Below are 23,960 nucleotides of genomic sequence, written 5' to 3'. Positions count from 1 at the left end.
GGTGGAGGGGGCTGTGGGGCTGTGGGGCAGTGCCGGGATGCTTTACAGAATAACAAGACTTTAAAAAATGCATTCAGGAGCAAAACAGGTGTGTAACCTAGGCGGGAATCGAGACTGCTTTTGCCCCAGAGCATCCTGTACCCCTGGGATGCTGCAAATGCTATGAAATAACACCCCTAGCCCCCACTTCGGGGTTGTGGCCCCCTTTATGGACCAGTCCGCAGCTTTACAGGGTTGTCTTTGTGTTCTGCAGCCTCAGGTAGGGCCCAGCAAGTGGTTTGAGTGCCTTTCTTTGCGTGCCTTTCTTCTCCTTTGTTGCTTTTTTAAATCTCTTGCGTAATAAACTGCCAGTGCGATGGTGCATTGCACGGAGGGTATATCACTTAAATTGTTTTCCATACTGTTTGGGATAACTGAATTCATATTCGGTACCGTAAAGTACCTGGAACCTGAGCTCAAAAGAGAAAGAAAAACTTCTAAATATCTACCAAAATGCTACTGTTGGACAGGTGCATGCCATGATGAGGTGTGCGTTTACATTTACTTTCGCAGGTGTGGACACTTAAGTAGGAAACTCAGACCATCAAATGGCTTCTTATGTGTTCCTGAGAATAAATAAACCGGGGCTTCTACAGCCTTAGCAATGCAAGGTTTGGTACTGCATCTTCACAGGTAGAGGAAAGAGTAAACAAGTCAAGGGGCGGTTTGTCATCGCTTGACAATGATGCTTTGTGCGGTCATAAAATGTGAGAACACGTTTCTGTCACCTGGAGAGCAGGGGCAGCAACATTTGCTTAACTGAAATATAGGGTTTACTCCACTGGATGGAGATAAGTATTTGCAAGGAGGTAGTATGTGTGTAGCCATTGGTGTTAATAATTAACATAAACTCTAGAGGTTTTTCCCAACTTCTCCTGATATTTCCTCTCAAACGAGGGGTCCATGCGGTGTGGAAATGCAGTCCTGTTAACACACCTGACCAGATGAGAACGGCATCTCAATACACAGTACAGAAAATCCTGTTCCTGTAGAAATTGGTGTACAAATCCTGCTGCCTTCAGTGAAGCAGTAGGTCCAACACTCTTGAATGACCCTGTCTGGTATTAAGATTTGTGTTATTTGTGTTATTCTCGAGCTAAAGGTTTTTATTTGAAGGATAAGAGGAACAGAAATTGGAGGATGAGGTTATACCTCTGCTGCCCTAAGAGCCCACAGTAGGGGTGCCTTCCTCCTGTGCCCTCCAGAGAGAAATGGTGTAGTGCCATTTAGATAGCAAGTCTCTTATCTCCTCAGTGTGGTGGAATGGGAATAGTAATATGTTTTGATGCCTCTTGTATGGCATGTGTTTAGAGTCTAATTGATATGTTGATACAAAATGAAGTTGCATTGAGTCCCTGCTACCCTCAAACTGCAGCCCGAAATGTAGAAGAGGGAAGAGCATCGGAGACAGCTCTCCAGCGGGCTTTGACAGGCTGAGGATCTGCCTCAAGCACCTCTCAAAAGAATTCCCCAAAAGCACTAGGGCAGGGACTGAGTCCAACGAAAACTGACTCCAGCCTTGCCAAAAACCTTGAGAGCCTCCCTGTGGGGCTGCAGCAGGCTCAGAGTCACAGCCTTGCACTCCTTTCTTGGCAGGAAGGTTCCATCGAGGAGGAGATTGCTGGGCGAAGGCCCAGCACGGAGACTAAACAGCCTTAAATTGTGCCTAACAGTGCAGGACAAATACTGCCGGTTGTGGTAAATTATGCCCAGAACTGCCACGGTCTATTAAGAGATGCAACACTAATCACAGGCCAGGCTAGCAGTTTTGTGCTGCTTGGCTGATTCAGGTTGCCCGGAGGGGCACAGCAGAACCATGTGTAAAGGCCTCCTTGTAGAGCAGCGGGATGTAAGTGGAAGGATGGAGGAAAGGATCTGTGTCGTGTGCCTGAGCCCTCACACCAGCTCTAGGCCTTGGAGGATGCCCGGAGGACACGGACCTAATGGATCAAAAAGTTTTGCAGCTGGAGCAAGCCCATGCAAAGAAAGACACTAAATTAGAAGAGAAGCCGATAGGACTGGAAGAGCACTGATGCGGCACAGGGGTACTCAGGGAAGGGGACGTAGTGGGAGAGGATGATTCCGGCAAACATGCCAACATCTGTAGGGCTGGGATTCTTGCTGGGACAATCTTTCTGCAGTCATCCTTCCTTGAAGCCACTGGGGCTGGTCAGATGAAGGGCAGGTTTGTTGGGGCATGCTGCTTCATGCTCCGTGCCAGCACTGTTTTAGTGCCTGCTCTTCTGTCCCTGCTGCAGTGCTTCATTCAGAGAAAGAGTTCCACGATGCGGCAAAGCGTAATGACATGGCCAGGATGGAGGAGCTCATCAGGAGAGGGGTCGACATCAAAGCCAAAAACAATGTAAGTCCTGGATTTTTCTACTTCCAAGCTGCAGGGAGTGCTGAGAGTGTGTTTCAGAACTGCAGCTCCTTAACACTACTGTTCTTATAAGCTACTCAATTGGTCAAAGCTTTAAAATACACCGTCCAGTGCTAAATAGGGCCTGTGGCAACTGAGCAGTTTCACAACATGCTGAAACCCACAGCACGGTCATCCTGGCCAGACTGCAAAGTTGCAAGCACTGAGGGAGGGTGATAATTTACAGTTCCTCTTGCAACCCGTGTGCCAAATACACACGGCTGCAATGAAACGCTTTGATTTTGCTATCTCTGTCCACCAAGGTTGTGGGACTGACTCGGTTCCTGGTGCACCCACCCCTACTGTTCCAATGTGTTCATGCTCAGCGATCTTTCTCATTCCTTTGCTGTCGTTATAGTCCATAACTGCAGTTTCCGAGTAGAAGGTTACTAGTACCTGTCTGCCTTACAAGAGAGCGTAGAGACAGAGGGCTATGTCCGAAGAAAACCTTGCACAGTGTGAGAAATTCTGGCTCCATGGATGGCAAAGGAGATTTTGGCCTTCAGGAAGGGTGGTGGATACACATGCACTCTGCATACATCAACCTTCCTCTCTCCATCCTTCCCCTCCAGACAGACCGGACTGCCCTGCACTGGGCTGCAGGAGCCGGGAACGTGGATGCTGTGCGACTGCTCCTGGATCACGATGTCCCGGTCGATGACGAAGATAGTGTACGAAGGCAAATCTCCCTTGCATGTCCTGCAAATGTGTTCTGTGTTGGGGCAAGACCGTGGACTGGGTGCTGGGCCAGCAGTTACAGACTTCAACTTGGCCCTGGGTGGGTGGCACAAGGCATTGTAGTGCTTGGGAAGCTGTGGCCTCCCTGCTGAGGCAGGTGCAGTGCCTTTCTGGTGCAAGCCTTGTTTTCAGATGTGTCTGTGCTCTGTCTTTTGGCATTTTCCTTGCATGCACAGTGACTGAGAAGAAGACTGGTAGAATCTGTGAGGTTCTGTATATAGCATGGGGATGCTTGGCTGCTTCTGGTCGTGTTGTTGGGGCTTGTGAGAAGACAGTGAGAGCCAGCAAGTTCTCTCTTCCCTCCATAACAAGCAGGCTAATATGCACCATTGACTAGAAGGGGCAGTCAAGAGGCTGGTCTCTGCTCAGCTGCTGCGCCCATCTGTGGCAGGAATAATAGTAATTGGAGAAAGAAGGGCTAAAAAAACCCCAGAGAGAAACAGAAGTATTTGGGAAACTTCATGAAGCTAGAGGGACAGCTTCCCTCCAGGGTGGGGATGGTGGTGGCTACAATTTAGCTCTAAGTATCTCTATTCTCTTCTGCCCAGTTTGGAATGAATGCACTTCTCCTGTCTGCATGGTTTGGCCACCTCCGCGTCCTGCAGATCCTCGTCAATGCTGGGGCCAAGATTAACTCTGTCAATAGGGTGAGAGAGTCTCCTTACGTGGCTCCATCACACGCTCCAGACAGCGATGGGGGGGAGAGGAAGAGGCTTACCTGTGAACTAAGGTGGTCCTGTATGACAGCATCTGCTATGGGGACAGTTGTCTGCACTTCTCCTTTATTCCTAAAACAGGTGTATTAATTGTAGCTATGGAGATCTACACGGCTTTCTTAGCTCACATTTGTGCAGGGATGAGGTGGAAGGTGTTACAGAAATGGGAAAGGGGCTTATGGAATGAGCAGTCTGTGTATTTTAAGATAGACCTTGATTGGGAAAAAGAGCATTAATATTTCAGAGTCATAGCTTGCTGTCTTCAGCACAAACTGGTTTAGCTTTAGAGGTGCAGGGAGGCATTGAATGGGACTTTGCTAACAGGAACAGGTTGTTAAAAGAGACTGTCCCATTGTCTTGGGCTTATTAAATGAATGGTCCTTCATCTCCTCTCCAGAATGGCAGGAACCTCCTACACTGTGCAGCTCAGAGGGGACACATCCGAGTGATGGAGTTCATCATGGAGGACCTGGAGGACATGTGTGTGGATAAGACAGACAAAGTAGGAAGGCTGTTCACTGCTTTGTTTCACAAGGTCTGATCTTGCTCTGCTGAGCTTAGAGGAATGTTGCCCTTGGTTTTGGGAAGAGACTCAGAGTCAGATGCTACTCCTGGAGTATCAAGAGTATCCCACACAGGCTCTGGCCCTCCTGTGTAGGGGGCCTTAGGGATGGATGATGGGGATTCTGGCTCTGGTCAGGCTTTGGCAGCCAGGGCTTCCCAATGTAGCCTTTTGCAGAATAAATTCAGGAATTTCAGTGTCCTTCTCTTGTGCAGCTGATGCTCCAGGGTGTATTGTAGGTAAGCAATAACAAAGGGTAACCCTCTCCCAGCATGTTCCAGCATTAGCTGATCTGTTCCCGAAGACAGAATAGGAGGAACACAGAGGAACGCACAAGCTGGCACACGCTCTTTTGTGCTCCATGGCCTTCATGGAGTCCTAGAGTGGTCATGGTTCCCAGAGTGATGCTTACTCTGATGCTTGGGAGTTGAACATAGGAAGTTCCATCTAAACACGAGGAGGAACTTCTTTACTTTGAGGATGGCAGAACACTGGCACAAGCTGCCCAGAGAGGTTGTAGAGTCTCCCACACTGGAGACATTCAAAATCCGCTTCGAAGCCATCCTGTGCAACCTGCTGTAGGTCGACCAGCTCTGGCAGGGGGTTTGGACTGGATGATCTCCAGAGGTCCCTTCCAACCCTGACCATTCTGTGATTCTGTGATTGTGTGAGTTAAATGAGGCAACAAGAGATCTGCCTTTCCCCCCAAAAGGGTTCTGACTCCCTGGATAACTGGGATCTCAGATATTAATTTATTTTTTTATCCTTAGTCGCTTTTAGTAAACTATTTGTTATCCTCTATTTATATGAAGTAAACACTGAAATGATCTCTTTTCCAGTGTTTGGCAAGACCAAAGTGTTTGGAGTTGTTAGTCCTAGTGGGTAGTTCTGTTCACCTTGTTTTGTTAGGTTCATCCCAAATGTAAAGCAGAATAAAAGTTAGCAACAGAATAAAAGATAACTGTTTTTGAAGTGCAGTACTTTTTTCCCCCTGTGGACACCAAGCTTGCTGTGCAACTGGGTTATCGCAGTAGGCATTATTATATTTCTTGCAGCGGATGATGTAATCTTGTGCTTTCTGAGCCTTTCTTGGACTGTATTTCTTTCTGTTTCCTTTCAAAGATGGACAGGACAGCGTTTCACCTGGCTGCAGAGTATGGGCAGCTGGAGGTGGTGGAGTTCCTAATTCGACTGGGTTGTTCTCACAGTGCCAAAGACAAGGTATGGGCATAAAACCACACACAGGGGAGGTAAAGTCCAAGGATTAGAGGATGTGAAGGTTAGGGAACAGGTTACCAAATTAGGCTTGTGCAGGCAAATTGTCAACAGTTGTAACTATGGTTGTGGTAGGTCAGGGCTTTTCTTCCCTATCCACTTGCAAGCCATTTGCACCTCGGTCCATGTTGGATTTCTCTCCAGGTCTTTTCAGACAGGATACTCAGTGAGCCTGGTGGAATATGCTCCAGTTTAAGGTAGCCGGGTTTCTTCCCTCCCTGCTGCACCTATTAGAATACTGTTTCAGACTCTTCCTACTTGTTAACAACCTCCTCGTCAGTCATCCTGGGTATACTCTGCGCAACGTTGTGGTGTATGGACGCCCAGTCCTGTGATACATATATGTATGAAGTGATGTTTACTTTCAGGAAGAAAATACAGCATTGCATTTAGCTGCTAAAAATGGACATCTCTCTGTGCTGCAGAAGATTATAGATCTTGGAGTGGACCTTGATGAAAAGAACTTAGTAAGTACATTTACATCAAATGAAAACCACATCACCCTTTCCCTCCCCAGAAATGCTCTCCTGACACAGTCATCAGGCTGAATAGTCAGTATTGACAGGAGAGGTTTAGAAGATAGCTGATTTTATCTAATGTGTACGTGTGTAAACGCAGGTCACACTTGCAGAATATCAGTGAAAGGCAACATCCTTCTTGGACCGATAGGCAATTCTGAAGTGTTGCCTTTTCTTCCTGCTGTATTTGCTGACCTACCTTATCACTCCATTTAATCTCCCTTTTTTTCCCTGACCCTTGTACACTCAAGTGCCTAAATGGTTATTGAGTGTGTTTTAAACTAAACTTTACTACGCTTTATAGTATTGACTTAGTCACTGAACATATGGACCTTCTGTTTGAGATCTCTCTTTGACAGACCCACTTTGGAAAATGATGTGTCTGGAACATAGTTAATGATTTAGATAGCAAATATTGGCTTAGTAACGCTGTTATTTATTCCAGGGCACACTCCCAATTAAGTTTATCAGCAATTTTTTTTTAGTCTTATTTGGTTACTGTCTTTGAAAAGTGTATTCGATTGCGATTAAGATCTGAAAGAAAAGGGAAACCACCTTCTGCGGTAACTTTGGTAGCATTTGTCTTCCCCCAGATGAGCTGCCCTTTGTGCAAAGAGCAATAATAAAACGAGGTTAAATCACTTAGGAATTCTGTTTGTTTCTTGTAAAGAAATGAGCTGCAGCCCTCAGAAGGGAGAACCAGTGGTCAAGAGCCATGGGTTTCCAGTTCTGCCTAAGGCTGTTTCTGGGCTACCCTAGGAAAATGGTTTGTCTTCATTGTCCATGTGAAATCCTTTTTTGTTTGCTAATGGGCTAATGGGGAGAAAAGATGATTAACGTGATGTCTGTCTTGTGGCCCATGGGCCAGCTGTTTCCAGTGGCATAAGAACAGACCAGTACTCTAATATGTCAATGGCAGATAATGGTGTCCTTTGTTTTCCTAACAATCACCCTGGCCCTCAGAATTGGTATTTTGACATGTCATGGATTCAGAAGACTGGATAGAGGCTCGCTCGTTCCTCTGCTCTGTCTTGGCCTTGTCTACAGAAATGCTGCTTGTCTCCTTTTTTGCCTTGTCCAGGAAGGACTTACAGCTCTGCACCTGGCTGCTGAGGGAGGTCACAGCGACTGTGTGAAGCTGCTCTTGGAAGCAGGTGCCGATGTCAATGCCCAAACCCAGGTGAGCTCCATGGATGTGATTCCATTTCCAAACACTACTTTGTGGATTTTTGCCCAGACCTGTGGCCTCCCAGGGAGGGCAACCATTATCGGTTGAGGCCGCGTGGAGCCCAGCACTTCAGAAATAGCGCAGGGAGTCCAGAGGAAAGTACACATGGCTTTGTACAAAGAGGCAGGTGAAGCTCCCTGGGGCTGGTTTGGCTGTGGAGACAATCTTTATGAATTTGTCAGTACGGGGGCACAGGGCTCTTGCAGGAGGGAATCAGGGAGATCTCTGTGGAGAGTCTGTAACAATTGCAGCGCCTGAGAAGAAGCTGTGACTAATTCCCATCTCTTCTGACGTGCCTCTTAGAAGAAGATGAACTGCCTTCATTATGCAGCACTGCACGGCTATGAGGAGATAGCCAGGATCCTCATGGATGCAGGAATCCACTCAGACGCTCTTAATTATGTAAGTCTTGCTCAATGCTCTCATTGCTTACAAAAAGGCAAAGCCAGTTTGTGGAATTGTTCAAGAGGACAAAGCAACTCTGTAAGGACCAGTGCTGCTCTGGGGTCTGTGCTTATGGAGCAGTATCCCCAGTCTGCCCCCAGTCCAGGCTGGCAGCTGTCTTAGAATAAGACATTCTGGGAGCAGCATGGTCCTTTCAGTGCCATGATCTAAGCTCTTCGTAATTTCAGGGTCTTCTTTCCACAGCAAAATGCATCAGCAACACACATTGCGGTACTGCAGAACTTCCCAGCCATGGTGAAGCTCTTCATCGACGCGGAGTGTGACCTTGACATTCCAGATAATGTAAGACTGCAGCTCCTGTTCTTTGTCTTTGAAATGTGAACCAGTTTCATGGGGTATTTGATCACCTTGGGGACAGGGTTAAAGAGGAGTGCTTTAAAATGGGGAAAACCTGGAAGCGCAACTTAGGAAACATGAAACCTGTGAAACGATTCTGAGTGTTGCAGTGAGGTAATCGCTTGATGGCATTCAACAAGTGGGCTGTGTGCCATGTCCCTGGGACCTGTGTGCAGCAACATTGCACAGTCGGGCTCTCTCCTCTCTGCTTGAAGCAGGTGGGAGAAATTTCAGGCCGGAAGATACTCTGCAAAATGTTTGGGGGGGCTGAGAATGGGAGGCAAGCCTGGAGGTACCTGGTTGTCTCACCAGATTGTCATTTTGTGAATGAAGGGCTTTGTGTAGCTCATTTGTAATGTTTTGGTTAATGTTCATTCTTGTAGTGATGTTCTCTCCAGATGACACCATAAAATTGCCACATTTTGTGTTTGATTTTAGTTGTATCCATTAAACAGTCGCAAGGTGCATACAGTTTACAGTGCATACACATTAACCCGGCCCTGTCTCCCAGTAACAAAGAATTGGCACAGGTCCTTTCCTCCCTTGGCCAAACTGTCTGTCTGCAGAAATTGTTTAAATAACAGGAAATAATGTTGTCCTATAAAAGACCCAAGGGGACTTTATGGAACTGAAGAGGTGCCTTCTTTAGACTGAAATGTTATCAGGGAGGCTGGTGCTGGGACAGGGACAGCCTGGTTCTGCTCAGCCTGAGGAACCCAGTCCAGTTTGAGGTAGGAGGGTATTTGGCCTTCAGTTTAAAAAGGAATAGAGGGGAAAGGAGAGCAGAGCTGGCAGTGTTCTTACAGCGCTTCCTTCTAGTATTATTCTGTCCTATCCTTCCAGCCTCACACTTGTCCCTTTCTGAACTGTAGTCCTTTCACCCTTCTTCTGCAGAGGCAGCAGACCTCACTCCACATCGCTGCGGAGCATGGCAGGCAGGACATTGCTGAAATGATTCTCGTTGCAGGAGTTAATCTGAAGCTAACGGACAAGGTAACTGTCTCCGTGGGTTGAATAGATTCTGTGAGGGTATGGAAGGAAAATATGGATGGGCTTTGCCACTGTTTTTCATAATTTTTAAGGAAGGCTAGTAATAATATTAAAATCTGGGTATTTCCAGGGATAAGGCCTTGAAACACTGCTGAGCAGGTTATTTTGATGTGTTTCCCAGGAAGGAAGTGACTCATTCTTGGGAAGGTAGAAAACAGTTCACACCATGAGCAAACTTTCTCTTCTCAAAGTTGTTCTAGTTCCTTCTACTTCTACTTGTGCTATTTGATATCAAGATATCAAATGATATCATTGATATCAAAGATCTTCTTGAATAATGATAAATAATATACCTCAATAATTACAGCACACGTTTTAATAGGTTAAAAGTATCTGTTTGCTATAGAACTGGCACCAGCGTCCAAGGCTTTTGCCCTCTAATTAGATCAACAAAAGGAATTCTAGAGGAATCGGGCAAGTTGCATGCAGCCTGAAAGCGGGGTGTGTGCCCAGAAAATGCTGAAGGGGGCTTGGGCAGAGATTGCTGTAGTGTCTTCTATTCGCAGTGGGTTAAAGCGCATACAGACTGGAAGCCACCTGGCTGAAACAGCCTTCAGCCGCAGGGAGTGTTTGCCACCTTCCAGCAGTCTGCGGAACTGCAGTGAGACTAAGCGCAGGGAACACGTTCACACTTTTCTGTGTGAATTTGGCTTTCTGCTGGCATCTGAGGCTATAACCATTCTCACTGGCGTGCCTGATGGCTGGGCTGGCTCGCTTTCCTTCATGCAACTTTCAAATGTTATTCCTATCTGCTATACGCTTTTAGATATAAATATAAATCCCCTCCTGCCCAATGCTATATGCTTTTAGATATAAATATAAATCCCCCCTGCCCAACCCAAAATCATGTTCATGTAAGGACCGTAGTTACATTTTCATAGTCCCACCAGCCTGTGCTTCTCCTAGGAGACTGTTTCTAATCATGTGTATATGGAGACTGTAAAATTAATGAGGTTGTAGAAATCACTTTGGTTTCACGTGTCAGCAAACCTGCGGTACAAACGGCTGTAAAATGCTTTGGACTGTAGTGCTGAGCTCGTCCTTTGACAGCTGCACCCATGTTGCTGGGAGCCTGAAAGCACCCTGCCATCCACTGTGGGTTACAGGATGCTTTCCCAACCGCTCCTGCCAAAAGGACAGATCCCCTGCAGCAACAGAGGAGATGCTGCAGAGCCTAGAAAATTATTCCCCGTGCCCTGCTTGAAGCTAGCTCACATCCGAGGTGTTTACAGGTGGAGAATAGGGGTCCTTCATCCCGGCTAAGTGCATTTCTCAATAGGCCACACTGCCTGCTACTACAGACTGCCGGGTGGGTGTGGAGATTGTACCCTCCAAGCGTGCGAAGTCTTTTCCAGCTCGTTTTTCCCCTTCTGATTTCAGCAAGGTAAAACATCTCTGGATGTTGCTGCCCGAGGCAATCACATCAACTTGGCGGACATGATTATCAAAGCTGATCGGTTTTACAAATGGGGGAAGGTGAGTAGCTTACACCACCTTCCCCTGCGTTTTCTGGGGCGGATGTAGCTTTATCTTCTCCATTGAGACTCCACTTTAGAGCTGTCAAAAGGAAAAGAAATGCAGGACATCCTGTGACAGCCTGACCTCCACTTTCATCACCTTACTTAAGAAAAACAAAAGTCCTCACCATGCCAACAACATCTGCTTAAGGCTTTCCTTATTTAAAAAAGCCTTTGTTGTTAAAAACCCCAGGCTGTGCCGAATGGAACAGGGGTTTCCAAAGATTCTTTGGCAGCTGTTCCCAAAGTCCTGTAGAAGGGAGTGGGGTAGCATTAGTTCCTTTTCCCAGAAGGAGAAACCGAAGCACTGAGTAGGAAAATGCTTGGTCTGAGGTCACCAGATGGGAGGTGGGGAGTCTTTCAAGAGTAGAAGAGAGACACCCCTTGTGAGCAGAGTGATCAGTTCTTGTTGGAGTCGTACAACTGACTTCCCCCTCAAACTTCGCCGCAGCTGGGGCTGTTTCTCCTGTGTTTCCCAGTTTGGCCCAGCTGGGTCTCTCCTCCCGTGGCCCCATGTGCAAGGCGCAGCTGTGCAGCTCCTGTCCCCCGTGGAAACCCTGCCTACTCCAAGCCTGTGCCCAAACTGATTTGAGCAGAGGGTGTGCTGAAAGTACATCCAACCACCACATCCCTTGCATCTTCCTAAGACTTTGGGCATCCTCCCATACCAGGAAAGACAGTGCTCTAGAGAAAAAAGAAAAGGAAAGGAGGGCGTACACCGGTGGCACAGGCCCAGCTTCAGCAGTAATGCTGTGTATATCAAGCCCTTGCATGGGCTTTCCGCGCAGACCTAGGGAAAGTCATTCAGCCTCTTTGCAGTCTGGCATGTAAAGGAGGCGAGCACGTGCCTGTGTTGCAGGGGAGCAAGGAGATTTAATTAAATGATTCTGCATACAAGCCCCAGATAAAAGGCACCGTAGAAATGCAAATTGCGATCCGCAAGGGCTTCCACAGCAAAGCTGCTGTTAACAGCGTTTGTTAACATGCATGATTAGAACAGACTGAAACAAGAGAATAAAGAGAATAATAAAAAAAAAAAAGGTGCCGTGCCAGAATGAACGCACAGCGAGGGTGTGGGAGGCCACAGAATGACAGGTACCTCTGCGGCATCCCGACTGAAACCCCTGTTCTGGCTTTGCAGGACAATCTGAACAGCGACTCCGACTCCTGGGTGGCAAAGCACTTGACCTTTAAGCAAGACCACAGGCTGGAAACACAGCACATTCGCTCAGTAATGTGGAGATTAGCTACCAAGTACCTCAAACCTGGTGAATGGAAGAAGCTGGCACATTACTGGAAATTCACTGATGCCCACATTAGGGCTATTGAGCAACAATGGACAGGTATAAACAGCTGCCCAGCGATTTTCCTTCCTTTACTCGGACTGCATTTCTAGGAGATAAGTCTGCAGTAATAGCAAAGCATGAAGAAAAGATGGCTTATTTGGAACACCCAAAAGATTAGGTTAAAAAGCCTGTATTTGATTAATGTGGAGTTATCTACACACTGGAATTTGAGCTGAACCAAGAAGGCAGTGAAGTCCCATTTAGAATTTAAGAGATATGTTAGCAGCAGGTTCTGCGTTTCAGAAACAGGTCACTGCTGGTTCGGTTACTGTAAGGACTCCTGTGGTTTGCATGAAGTGAGCAAAGGGCTAAGCTATGTTCTGAAAGCAGAAATTGTGTATTGCCATGAAAGGTTCATGGCCCACTCCATTAAGTTTCATGTTAATCTAGGAATCACACCCCAACTAGGAATTAAGCTAAACTGTACCTTAGAGCATCCAAAGAGGAGGGAGGGGTTGGGGAGTCCAAAGGCACCAATTCAGAAATCTGCTCTGGTGAGGGCTGTGCGTTGCAAGTGCAGTATTTCAGTCGTGGTTTGATCTTGCCAGGTACGAAAAGCTACAGGGAGCACGGCCACAGAATGTTGCTTATCTGGCTCCATGGAGTGATCACGGCAGGAGAAAATCCAATCAAGGGATTGTACGAAGGCCTTGTAATTTAGCAGGTAATACTTTTGTCTTCCTTCAAATACCGCACACTGAGCCCTACCTGAATTCTGTGGTTACACAACATACAGGGGAAAACTTAAGTGAAGGCAATTCACACAAGCTGGAAGGTACCCTGCCCTGCCCCCTTGCTACCTTTACTTTTCGTTCTCTTCCTTTTATTTTGCTAAATTAACACATCCTGCCATGGCTTTATACCTTCTGTGCAGCAGAACATTCATTCTTCTTTTACAGAAAGCATTCGGAAAAAAGCAAATGCAGACTCTGCCTCTCCACGGAAGTGCGTAGCGATGTAACCTGTAGGGCACCAGTGGTTCTAGCAATTGATGCATCCTCAGCTTGTCGTAGAACTGCAGGAGAAACACCCGCTCTGCGACTGATCAGAAGGCACCTGCAACTTAAGGGCTTCTTGTCATAAACCGCTGGCATCCCTGCTGCTTCCTTCCTGGTCTGAAACAACCAGGGTATCGGCAAACGCTGGCGATCCAAAAGGCCTCTTTACACAGAAGGCAGATTTTGATCAGCTATTGGATATGGTCTGCGTACTGTTGTAAGAGATCAGTCAGTGAGTCGCACTTGTCATACTGTGAGCATCAGGAAATACTACACTGTAACATGTTTACATCACTTTTATATATAAATTTTTAATTTTCAGTTTTTTAAGTTATTGAGGGGGAAAACCTTCGTTTTCAGAAATGTTCTTAAATTACCTTTTGGGGGGTGGGGTGGGGTGTTGTCTATCACTTGTGTCTTAGATGTGTTCATAACTTCCCTGTTAGGGTGAGAATTGCAGAGGAAAAGTCAAGGATACCGCTCGGTCCTTTTGGAACCTTAAGGGTTGTGATCTTTAATGTTTCAACTCTTCACAAAAGGTTTCAGAGAAGAACATTAACATATAGTGTTTACAAATGTACATTAACATACATGTACTGTTTATCAATCAAATACGTGACTTCTTTAATTTCTAGTTTACAGCTTGAAAAGTGTAAGATAAGAACGGTCATTGGTTATCTACACAGCCTCTGACAAGACAATTTTCTTAAATACCAATTTGTCACATAATTATTTTTTACAATGTTTTGAAGGGAAAATCATGTCTGTATTTCAATAAATCCAGATTTTACCCTTAAATTTGCAAGTTATGCATTACTCATTTTTTATTTAAAAAATACTACATGATTCTTACTTAGAGCTAAACCAGTGCAACCTGTTAATTAAAGCTTGAGATGAATTCAAGCAGAAGGTGCTGGTTTTCTTAATTGCTAAAGGTGTCTGTAGAGGTCCACCAGGACTGCGGTAAGCTACACTGCTGCTCTCTTGTAGTCAGAACAAGAGACACTTACTGAAATTGAAGTTTTATTGAAAACCATTTTAAGAGCAAGAAAGTTAAAAATTCAAACGCTTTATTTCAAATAGAAACTAGCTTACAACACAACATATGAAGCAAATAAGTGATGGCAACATTGGCACTTAAACGTCTTTTAAACCAAATATTCAACAAAAATAGATGTCAGCTTATAAGTACACAATCTGCATGTGGCAATATATACAGCTGAGTGAAAAATATAAAAAGAAATACTGTTCTGCTTAAGAACATGATAGTGAAGACTTTGGTAGCAAAAATGTCTTTGTTTTTAAAACTGTAGTCTTGAAAGATGCTTCCTTGAATTCAAAGACTAAAAATGAAACAGATCCTATCCCGTTATACTGCTGGAGGTTACTGTCCGCGGGTAGTTCACTGACTATTGATCCTCCTGGAATCACACAGTGATAATCGGCTAACGCAAGGAAAAAGGCAGAGTGGGAACAGTTGATTGTACACAGGAAGACCACCAAACCGATTCCTCATTTTCCCCGGCACTCCAAAACCTACTGCTCTTCTTGCTCGTTGCTGGTGTGAAGACTGATCTTTTGGACTTCCAGCTCTTCTGCGCTGACCATGGAGGGATCGATGGCTGCGTACCGGGTACCATGGAACTGCAGCAAATGGATCTGTCGGACATGGAAAATAACACTGAAACAGGTGTTAAAAGCATAAGGTTTTGGTAAAAGAGAAATATCCTTTGAGGATGAAATCATGGCTCTGGAGTACAAGAGTTCAGAGAAAGGACAGAGGAAATGGGCAATCCTAGTCCTCTGTGACCATGGCTGCTCCCAGCCCTGCCCTTCTGTATCAGCGATCTGGCAGCCAGAGCCAGCAGAGCGCCGGCTGGGAAAGAAACAAGAGCAAGCGCAGGAAGAGTGTTTCCTCCTGCTGTTCTGGCTATACGCATTGCTAGACTGGGTTTGAATGCGGGGACTCACTTGAATATATAGGTTGACCTCAGCACTCCTGCAGAGATATGGGAAGTTGCCTCCTGTTTTGAGGTGAGCTCTTCTGGCATTAGGATAAAGCTTATACATCTCTTCTTTTGCTTCAGTCGAAAGTGCGCTCTGGTCAAACACCTACGTAACAAGTCAAAGCAGTTAGTTCTGAATCTAATCAGATTATGGTCACTAAATCCGACTGATATATGCTGCTTCAAGAAGCAATTCTCAGCTTCTCTGTGAAACAGCGTTAATGAAATGGAAAACAAGCAAACACATTAGGCATCAACAACTAGAAAGCCAACGCTGTGATACGTAAACATATGGCTGTGTTATTGCACAGACTGCCCAATTCATAATGTAACACAGAAGAACCACGGTCTTGCCCGGTCAGTAGAAGGCTTATCTAAATATAAAAGTTAGATGCTGCAAATATTTATGAATTTTCTAACAGAATATCCAGGCCCCACCTGCCAAGGGGAGGAAACGGTGTTTAAATAAAAGGATCACACTGAGATTAACTTACATCCATAATGGTTACAGGGATGTCTCGAATTTTGTGAGGTTCTACATAGGAGTTCTGGCAGTTGAGGGTAAGTCTTGAAGCGAGCTCGCTCTGGCCCAGACTCTCCAGCTTCAGTAGAGAGAAATACTGATTAACACCACATTTCACTGCAGGGAGTTAATACAATATTAACAATACACTCAAAGAGAAGTTAATTTTAAAGGCCAACATGACTGCACTTCAGATGAAGATTATAGTTCCAACTATAAGCAGGAGACAAATGCTTAAAACATGTTTGTTAGTTGCTCCTGACTCCAGAGCACGGCCCGGAGCAGCAGAAATACTACAATCTCCTGCTAAGTAAATCTTCTACAGAAGCTCACATCACAGCCGTTACTGTACACGGCTACCTACCCTGTCCACCATGAAATCAATCCCGTCGGCCATTTCAGGATCCAGAGGACCAGAGGCAAAATTCCCAAGGACAATTTTTTTCAGCATAAAAGCAGGCATCAGCCAAAAGCTAAAATAGAAACAAGATGTAACAGTCTTCAAGCAGCCGGGACTCCAACCTTAAGATGCTTTGTTGTAGGCACTCCCTTTCCTCACAGACTTTGTGCTTTAACTTCAAATGAAATCCTGAAGCAGCTTCAAGAGCACAGAGATGGACAACCTGGCAGCTATGTGCTTGAAATGCTCTGGGAAGCTGTTAGTCTTACATCGCAAGAGTATTTTTTAAATGTGGTGAATAACACTTTTCTCACTCTAAATGGTTTTGCTAGAAAACAGGCAGAGTCCTTAAATCTGAGCACACATGCACAGAGGACCACAAGATGACTCGTCTGTCAAATTCCACACTCCCAGTTGTGAAAATTTCCATTTTCCTCATGGCGTGGCTTTAAAAGTCACAAGTATTCCATCCCGCACCTCCCTCACCCAGGCTTGGAAACAGGTTAGACACATGTCAGTGTCACATTTCACTGCAAAAAAATTAATGCCAGGAATCTGATTGCTTGTCTCAGTCTCGCCTACCTGTTTGCGGTCCATGTCTGATTGAAGATAGAAGTGTCACTAAAGGAATTACACAGGATCAGAGATTGAACTCTCGGAGATTTGTGCGTGTATTCAGCAAATTTTTGAGCCAGAAAGCCTCCCAGAGAAGCTCCAAAAAGGTGAACCTAATTCAAGGAAAACAAAAAACCAATCAACAAACCGAGATCATGTTACACCTGTGAAAGAAGTGATCTCTAAGCACGTTTCATTACAAAAATAAGTCATTCAGTTTAGTTTCACCCTGTCCTCACGACCCATTGTTTAAAAGAATCAAACCCTTCTATTCAGCTTTTTGTTTTATGCATAACATAAATGTGATAAATACTGAAAGAAGGAAGCATTTCCAGGTCACAGTTCAAATTTCTGTTTGTTCATCAAGCTTAAGAAAAACCCCAAACATTTCACTTTGGTTTCAACAGTTATTCTAATCCAACTTTATTGTGGTATTTGGTACTACGTGAGTTAGGAAGGGTAACTTCCACAGGATCTCATGAAAGACTAGTTAACCAATACAATTTAATAAGCCTAGAACAGCAGTTGAATTGAGGCCAAGTATGACAATTTTTAAGGGTATTCACCTTCAAAAATAAACTTGTTTCAAAAGCAAAATTGCAACACAGCCTCTTTATTTAAAGGCTATGTTTTTGTGTCATATTTTATGCAGTTCCTCTTAAATGAGACTCTTTCAAACATTAGGTTTTTATTGCAGCTACACATCCGTTTCCCCATCTCGGAGCACTCACTTTATCCAGCTGAAGGTGGTCTAACAGTTTTCTGAATCCATCACAGAACTCAAGGTGATCCCAGTACACTGGATACTGCAACTAAAATAAGATGAAGTTAGAAAAAGCCGGTCTGTGATCAGTACCTGTCAGCTGACCGCTTGAAAGTCATACCAGTTCTCCCATTAAAGGTTCCGAGGTGGCAACCTGCCTCTTCTGTACCACAAGGCTCAAGGTCCTGAGCAAGGTCCCTACAGCCAGAGGGTGCGAACACCTCCCCCTCGCTTGCACAAAAAATACACAGCTGAAAGCACCGCAGAGCACGTTTGTTGGGGAAAGTGCAGCGTTGCTTCATTCTGTAATCAGTGGGAGGAGAGGCTGGAATGATTTTTCAGCGATTTTGTAGCACGTAAAGTTGGCAGGTACAGAAATCATTAACTGCTGCTAGAGGTACAGCAGTACTCCTAAAGCCATACGGTTTAGCAGAAATATTGTTGGACAAATCAATCGTTTCAGTTTGGCTTAGGAGGTGAAAAGCCACAAAACAGCATGCTGTTAGGATTTTGAGGAGGAGGGTCTTAGCATTTGCAGCCAGGCAGGCTAAGAACCAGGTTATGCACCATCCCTAAGGCACACTAACCCATACACTTGCCTCATGGCTAACAAACATCCAGCTGAAGGCAGAGATGACTTGTGTCCATGGCACACAAGGGAGAAAACAGACCAAGAAGTTAATAATGTGTATGCACAAGGCTTCGGGTAAGCGCTGCCATAAACGTACAGCGGATTTCAGCCTGGATCTGCCTGCTGCGTCCTCTGGAGTACAACTTAAAAATCGGGGTTTTTTTGTGGATTCTCCTTAGTCAACACTAAGGAGTTCATCTTCATTATCCAACCTCTGATTAGATCAAGGAGCACAAGTATGCTAACTTTGACACAGGACAGAGAATACTCACAGCGATAACTCTGTAGCCCCATCCAGTCAGTGCCAAAATTTGCTGGAAAAACACATCTGCAGTTCCGCTTACAGGAGGGAGAAATATGAGTGGGCAGCGAATGCTCCTAGGTCCCGCATCATACAGCGACCAGACTTTACTGTCATCATCGTCTACTATTATCTGGAAAAAGAGAGGGACAACGGGGGAGGGAGAAGAAACACAGAAGACAAATGAGATTGTTGTTTCCAGGATTGCTTCTACAAAATTTCTGTCATCTAGTAAACATTATAATACTCAAGACCCCTTTGAACAAGACCATCTTTTACTCCTCTTCACAATAGCTTTCTTCTCTAAGACTGTTTACTGACTGGAATTACAGTGTTTGTGTGAATACTGCTGGAAACAGAACTGTGGCCGTGCGCTGTCAGACCAAACGCTTTGTGTGCCCTGACATAAGCCGGATAATGAACACTGCACTGCACAGAGTCAGCGGCAGCACAATACGTGGTGTCTTACAAGAGCTCATCCTTCTGCAGACAACTGGAGAACACTGCAAGTGCTGAAAGTAGTGAATTATGTTGGTTTTAGAGTAATGGACAGCACTTCAGAAATTACACCTGGAAAAAAAATACCTCTTCCTTTCTGAGGAAATGCTGTTAACTAAAGTTTGCAATGCTTTGCTCTGGATTTCAACTCAGAGGGCCTTAATCAGAATAATAGTTCATCTGGATCTGAAAATTTATATAGAAATAAATCATGGGAACAGCAAGACCGTTCTCCAAAGGATCAGATTTATGCAATATTCCACATGCAGAAAAATATGCTTGGGAAAGGAGCCACCGTGCCATGGCCCAGGAGACAGACCCAGAAGGTCAGTTCTAGGTACAGAGAGCAACAGCGGTGGGCTGGAAAAGCACTGCCCCCGGGGGCAGCTTTATAAACAGCCATCGACATTTGCATTCCCTGGACAAACGATGTTACAGGGCTGGATACAGGCACGCCTAGTGAATTAAGCAGCTAACACCACAAATTATTGATCCAAACCAGTTATAGCCTGCTGCCAGAAACAGAGGTGCACACAACTCCCAAAGCAGTGCTATAAAGCTGACCTGGAAAGAAAAACGCTTCCATCATCTGGCAGCATCTCGGGAGCATCTGGAGGGCCTAGGACACACGGCTGGCTGAAGGAGGTTATTCACACGCAAGCTGCTATCCTTAATGAGCAGTTCCTCATATCGTGCCCATCTCAGGACAGAAGCTAGAAGTCTTAGCACAACTAGTATCTTTAAAGGCACAGGAATTAGGTAAAGGTCTTATTTTCTAGCAATGCTGGAGCCTGACTTGTTTTTACAGGCCCTGTTCTACCAGCAAACTGCTGTGTATATTTAGGATGCTCTTTCAACCCTCCGCAACCCAGCGAAAGCGTGCAGCTCATACCAGATCAACGAGCACAAACCTCTGGGGAAAGCCTGCGTCACACAGCGGGAATTCATCTCCTCTGTATCAAGATTTTATAGCTTTTTGAATAGCAATATACAAGCACAACTTGCTTTTCCATCACCGCAGTTAAGCTTCTCAGGGAATCAGAGAAGAGCGTATCACAAATCAGATTTGCTTGACTAACAAATCTGCCTGCAATAAAGCCAGTATTTCAGGCTCTGAAAGCGTGTGAGAAATCACATGATACTGTTGTTTTGTAAAGTCTCTATGAAAAAAAAAAAAAAAGAGAGAAAGATTGCATACCAGAGCTTCCAGACCACTGAAACCATTTTAAAATAAACCTTGTACAAAAGCCCTCCCAACCCTGCAAAAACAACCCTTTGCAGACAACTCCAGAGCTCAGGCCTCGCTGTTCTCAGCTGTTACTCCATCAGGAATTTTGGATCAGTTCAGGGTAGCTGTTTTTTTTTTTAATTTATTTTATTATTAGAGCGTTGATGGCACGTTGTCCTGTGGTTCAATCCATTCTGTTCTGTGAAGACTTCAATCTAGGCCTTTTACTTAAGAGTTTGTCCTTCCAGAAAGGGACTAGTCACTCATAGGACGCTCCTTCAGCCAGCCGGGTGTCCTCAGCACTCCAGATGCTCCCGAGATGCTGTCAGTGGCTACTACAAACTTTACCTTTAGAAACATTTCCAAAGGCAAAATTGTAAAACCAAAGTTAGTTCATTTCAAGGGAACCGAGGCTGAGAGATAAAGTTTCTTTCCTTGAGCCCAGACAAGGAATCAATGGGTTTAGATGATTGTTCTATTTGATTTCTAGCCACACGCCAGACAGTTTAACTCCAGCTCCAAAACAAGGCTAAGCACTGTGTAGGCAGATATCAGTGTGGTTAACTGCCAATTTGGTGGGTCACCAGCCTTTTTCTTGTTCTGGTTGATCAATCAAGATAGCCTACAGTTCACATAAAAGGTAAAATCTGCCCTGAATTGAAACAAGGGGCTGAACTTCCCCCCTGAGTTTAGCAGAGACAGGGTGTCCTCTGCTGAAGACTTTTAGGAAGGACTTAGGTAAGACACCAAGTGGTGTATGCAAATGGAGGCTGACAGGCAAAGCTAAAGACTTCGTTTAAATATGCTATTTTCTGTGCTGTACTTCCTATATCTGACAAGAACAGGAAGGGTGATGAAGCTGTGCATTTCCTGCTCCTGTCATCGCAGCCTGTTTTCAAACAAACTGCTCTGGCTCCGCTTCCTTATGTCGATCTGACAGCAGGAACGTGTGCTTACCAGCATTAATTATGGTTGGTCATTCCTTACTCTGTACTGCACATGCTTCGTCTATACTTTTGAGGGGATAACGCAAGCAAATGTATTCCTAAAGACTGCTTCAGAGATTAAACACATCTTCAAATTGTGCTTTTTTTCTTTTCTTCTCTCTCCAGAAACCAGGATTAGTTTGTTTATTTCTACCTTCTTCGTACCCCACATTCATCACTGTCACATCACTTTACTTGAGGTAGACTGAATCACTCAAGAGGGTAAGATATTCCCTAGTCTGAAGGTCACCAGGTCAACAACAGCTTCAGTTTACACGTGTCCCCATTTCTGAAATCCTAAGCAGTTGGCAGCAGCTGAAGGCAGTGGCCCCTGGCAGCGAGCTGCAGCGTCACACAGTCCCCACGCTAGCAGCAACACGTTCCGTTGTAAACACAACCTCCAGCTCCTTTCATTTACCGTACTACATCCCATAAAGCAGCGCCTCAGAGCACCCACACCTCCTTCTGCTGAAATGCTGCCTCCTGGCTTTGCTGACCTGATGAGGCATTGCCTGGAGGCAATGGCACAAACAGACCCAGCAGATCTGGTACTGGCCAGAAACAGAAAGAAGCTGGACATCCCAAGCCTAGACAGCATGCAGAGTCAGCAGTGATGGATCCTTCTTATTTACAGAAGACACAAACTGGCAAAAATTAATGAGAAACCCTGAACAGAAAATCCTGCAGCCCTTCCATAAAGGTAATTTCTTAAATAAAGCCACACACCACCCAGTAGAAATAACACTAGGCACATTAAAGTGTTTTCCTTAGGTTTGGGGACACAGTCCCTTTCCAGTGGCCCAACTGCAACCAACTTGCTGTTGAGAGAGGTAATGCTGCTTTTGCCTCTGCTGCCAGCACCATCCCTGTGTTCCTGCAACCCACACAGCCATCCAGATTAGGGAACTGAACCAGCTGGAAGTCAGCACAAAAACAAACTACAAAACACCCTCAAGCAAGACAGGTCACTGACTCTGCTCAGGTTGTATGGTTACATGAGCGACTGCGCTTGCAGGAGCAGCGGGCTGGGGTGTAAAGGCAAGACTGTCCTTCAGGCTGGCAGGAGTCTGGGCTGCTGTTGCAGGTTAGTCTGTAGCCACAGCTTCAGCAAGCCTTATCTGCACAGGTATGTGTGAGAGCTAGCCGAGATCAGGAGCTACGTACTCGTACTGCACTCCATACCCTCTGCCGCTCGGCACATAGAGAGCAGAACTTGGAGCACTGCACACCTCAAACACTCTCCTGTGTTTCAGTGGTAGGAAGTGGAGAAATCCAAGCAAGAGGAGAAAGTGGCTGGAGAGCGTGATTAAGCAGAAGACATCTAAAGGACATGCAGCGGAAGAAACCGTTTTTCTTTTTTTTCCACCGTGGTTAAGGAACACTGCATGCAGCCCAACTGCCGAGACACTGCCTTCAGACGCTCTGCTTCAGCCCGAGGACGGTGGGTAGGAACGGCAGAGGTGGCTCTGGCAGCATGGCCGCATGGTAGCCAGGTCAGCTGCCCTGCCTCGGTGCAGTGCACACAGGCAGCTCCATGAGAGTCCATGCATGTGGTCCCCTGCATGTGCTAGTTCCTCGGAGTCTCCTCCTCAGGCATTGCTGGCATCAGGATGCGAGGTACTGCTGCCACGGCTCACAACGGTGAGCCTCTGCTCCCCACCACCACATGCAAAAGTGACCTCCGAGAAGCAGGTGAAAATTAAGAGCATACTTTCATGCACTCGTGACACACGGGACAACAATTCAGGAGATAAGACAGGTCACTGGCACAGCCACAGCTGTTCTGCATTAACCAGACAGCTCCGTCTCCCCCACTACAAAGCAAGAGGAGACATTTCACCCACAAGTCGATTAGAGCTGTACATACCTTTTTAAGAGGAACTGTGCTTCTGAACCAGTTGTAGTCAGGAGAGACTTTAATCTCTCCCATGATGTTTAGAAGAAACTCAGTTTAGGTCAGCCTGAAAAAGAGAGAGACAAAGTTAGAAGTCAATACAACAGCTGTACCGTAGGCAGCAGTTAAAAGCTGTGCTGTGCACATAAAGCATTTTCAGAGTGAGTTTGCTCTTATCAGTTGATTATACTGCTCTGACTCGCGCCAAGTTTACTTATCCTCAGTTTTCATCACAAACCATTTAATTATTCTCCCAAGAGACAGTCACCTGACTGCCTTACTGTACCAGCCTTATTATGAAATGATGATGCTCTTGTAACAGCATTCCCGTGTAACAAGTTGTAGAGAAATAAAACTGTGTTGCAGGCTGTAAGTGGCTTAAAAAGCTAAAGCACGTTTTCAGTTTGGTTTTAACTTATAAAGCACTCCAAATTTATATCTAATAAATATTCATACAATTCACTCCACAGTCAGACAATAGACTTACATTATTTCACAAACCTACTGCCTAAGTATTCAGACCACTTTCTTCCATCTCAGTATAACTGACCCAAAGGAGTCCCAAAGGGCATTGGGAACATCAGATGATCTGAGGCTAAATTTACAGAAGAGCCCTGAAGTTTCAATTCTACCCACGCAGAAGCTGAGCCTTGTCAGGAGTTACCAACAATAATATCTTTGAAGCACACCGATTAATACAGAACAAATTGATTCAGAGTTGGGTCCACACAGGAACACCACTAATTCACTGTCACTATGTATGCTACGACATTCTGACTTCAGTGTCTTGTAATACTCCATTAATTTGTAATAAACACTTAGGTAACTTGTAGATTTAACTTTTTTTTTTTTTTAAAGCAGTGAGAGACCATTAGCTTCCATTTATACAACAGATGGTATCGGTTTTG

At 45.3% G+C, this 23,960-nt stretch overlaps 2 protein-coding genes across 5 annotated transcripts; one reads left to right on the top strand and one right to left on the bottom strand.

Annotated features, from left to right (window-relative positions):
• Window positions 1–2,303: 2,303 nt before the first annotated feature.
• ANKDD1A (ankyrin repeat and death domain containing 1A) lies at window positions 2,304–13,185 on the top strand. Of its 2 annotated transcripts, none has more exons than XM_009886950.1 (14): window positions 2,304–2,401; window positions 3,031–3,129; window positions 3,745–3,843; window positions 4,310–4,414; window positions 5,597–5,695; window positions 6,118–6,216; window positions 7,349–7,447; window positions 7,799–7,897; window positions 8,144–8,242; window positions 9,191–9,289; window positions 10,727–10,822; window positions 12,005–12,206; window positions 12,758–12,873; window positions 13,109–13,185. In XM_009886950.1, exons 1-13 carry the CDS (start codon window positions 2,345–2,347, stop codon window positions 12,868–12,870), a joined length of 1,365 nt encoding a protein of 454 aa, XP_009885252.1. In that variant the 5' UTR covers window positions 2,304–2,344; the 3' UTR covers window positions 12,871–12,873; window positions 13,109–13,185. The 2 variants fall into 2 exon arrangements, with proteins under 2 accessions (XP_009885252.1, XP_009885260.1); XM_009886958.1 differs by having other exon boundaries at window positions 2,306–2,401; window positions 12,758–12,861; window positions 13,084–13,170.
• Window positions 13,186–14,217: 1,032 nt separating this feature from the next.
• Window positions 14,218–23,120, bottom strand: SPG21 (spastic paraplegia 21 (autosomal recessive, Mast syndrome)). 3 transcript variants are annotated; one of them, XM_009886922.1, is made up of 8 exons: window positions 23,026–23,120; window positions 18,418–18,579; window positions 17,483–17,563; window positions 16,719–16,864; window positions 16,101–16,209; window positions 15,708–15,815; window positions 15,179–15,319; window positions 14,218–14,866 (listed from the first exon to the last, which is right to left on the bottom strand). In XM_009886922.1, the coding sequence occupies exons 1-8, from the start codon at window positions 23,086–23,088 to the stop codon at window positions 14,744–14,746; spliced, it is 933 nt and encodes a 310-aa protein (XP_009885224.1). In that variant the 5' UTR covers window positions 23,089–23,120; the 3' UTR covers window positions 14,218–14,743. The 3 variants fall into 3 exon arrangements, with proteins under 3 accessions (XP_009885224.1, XP_009885231.1, XP_009885240.1); XM_009886929.1 differs by lacking the exon at window positions 17,483–17,563 and having other exon boundaries at window positions 23,026–23,088; XM_009886938.1 differs by lacking the exon at window positions 15,179–15,319 and having other exon boundaries at window positions 14,257–14,866.
• Window positions 23,121–23,960: the final 840 nt, after the last annotated feature.

This window comes from Charadrius vociferus, unplaced genomic scaffold (assembly GCF_000708025.1).
Source record: "Charadrius vociferus isolate BGI_N301 unplaced genomic scaffold, ASM70802v2 scaffold190, whole genome shotgun sequence".
NCBI lineage: Eukaryota > Metazoa > Chordata > Aves > Charadriiformes > Charadriidae > Charadrius > Charadrius vociferus.
Note: the sequence above shows the minus strand (reverse complement) of the source record. Positions and strands in the feature narration are given on the sequence as shown.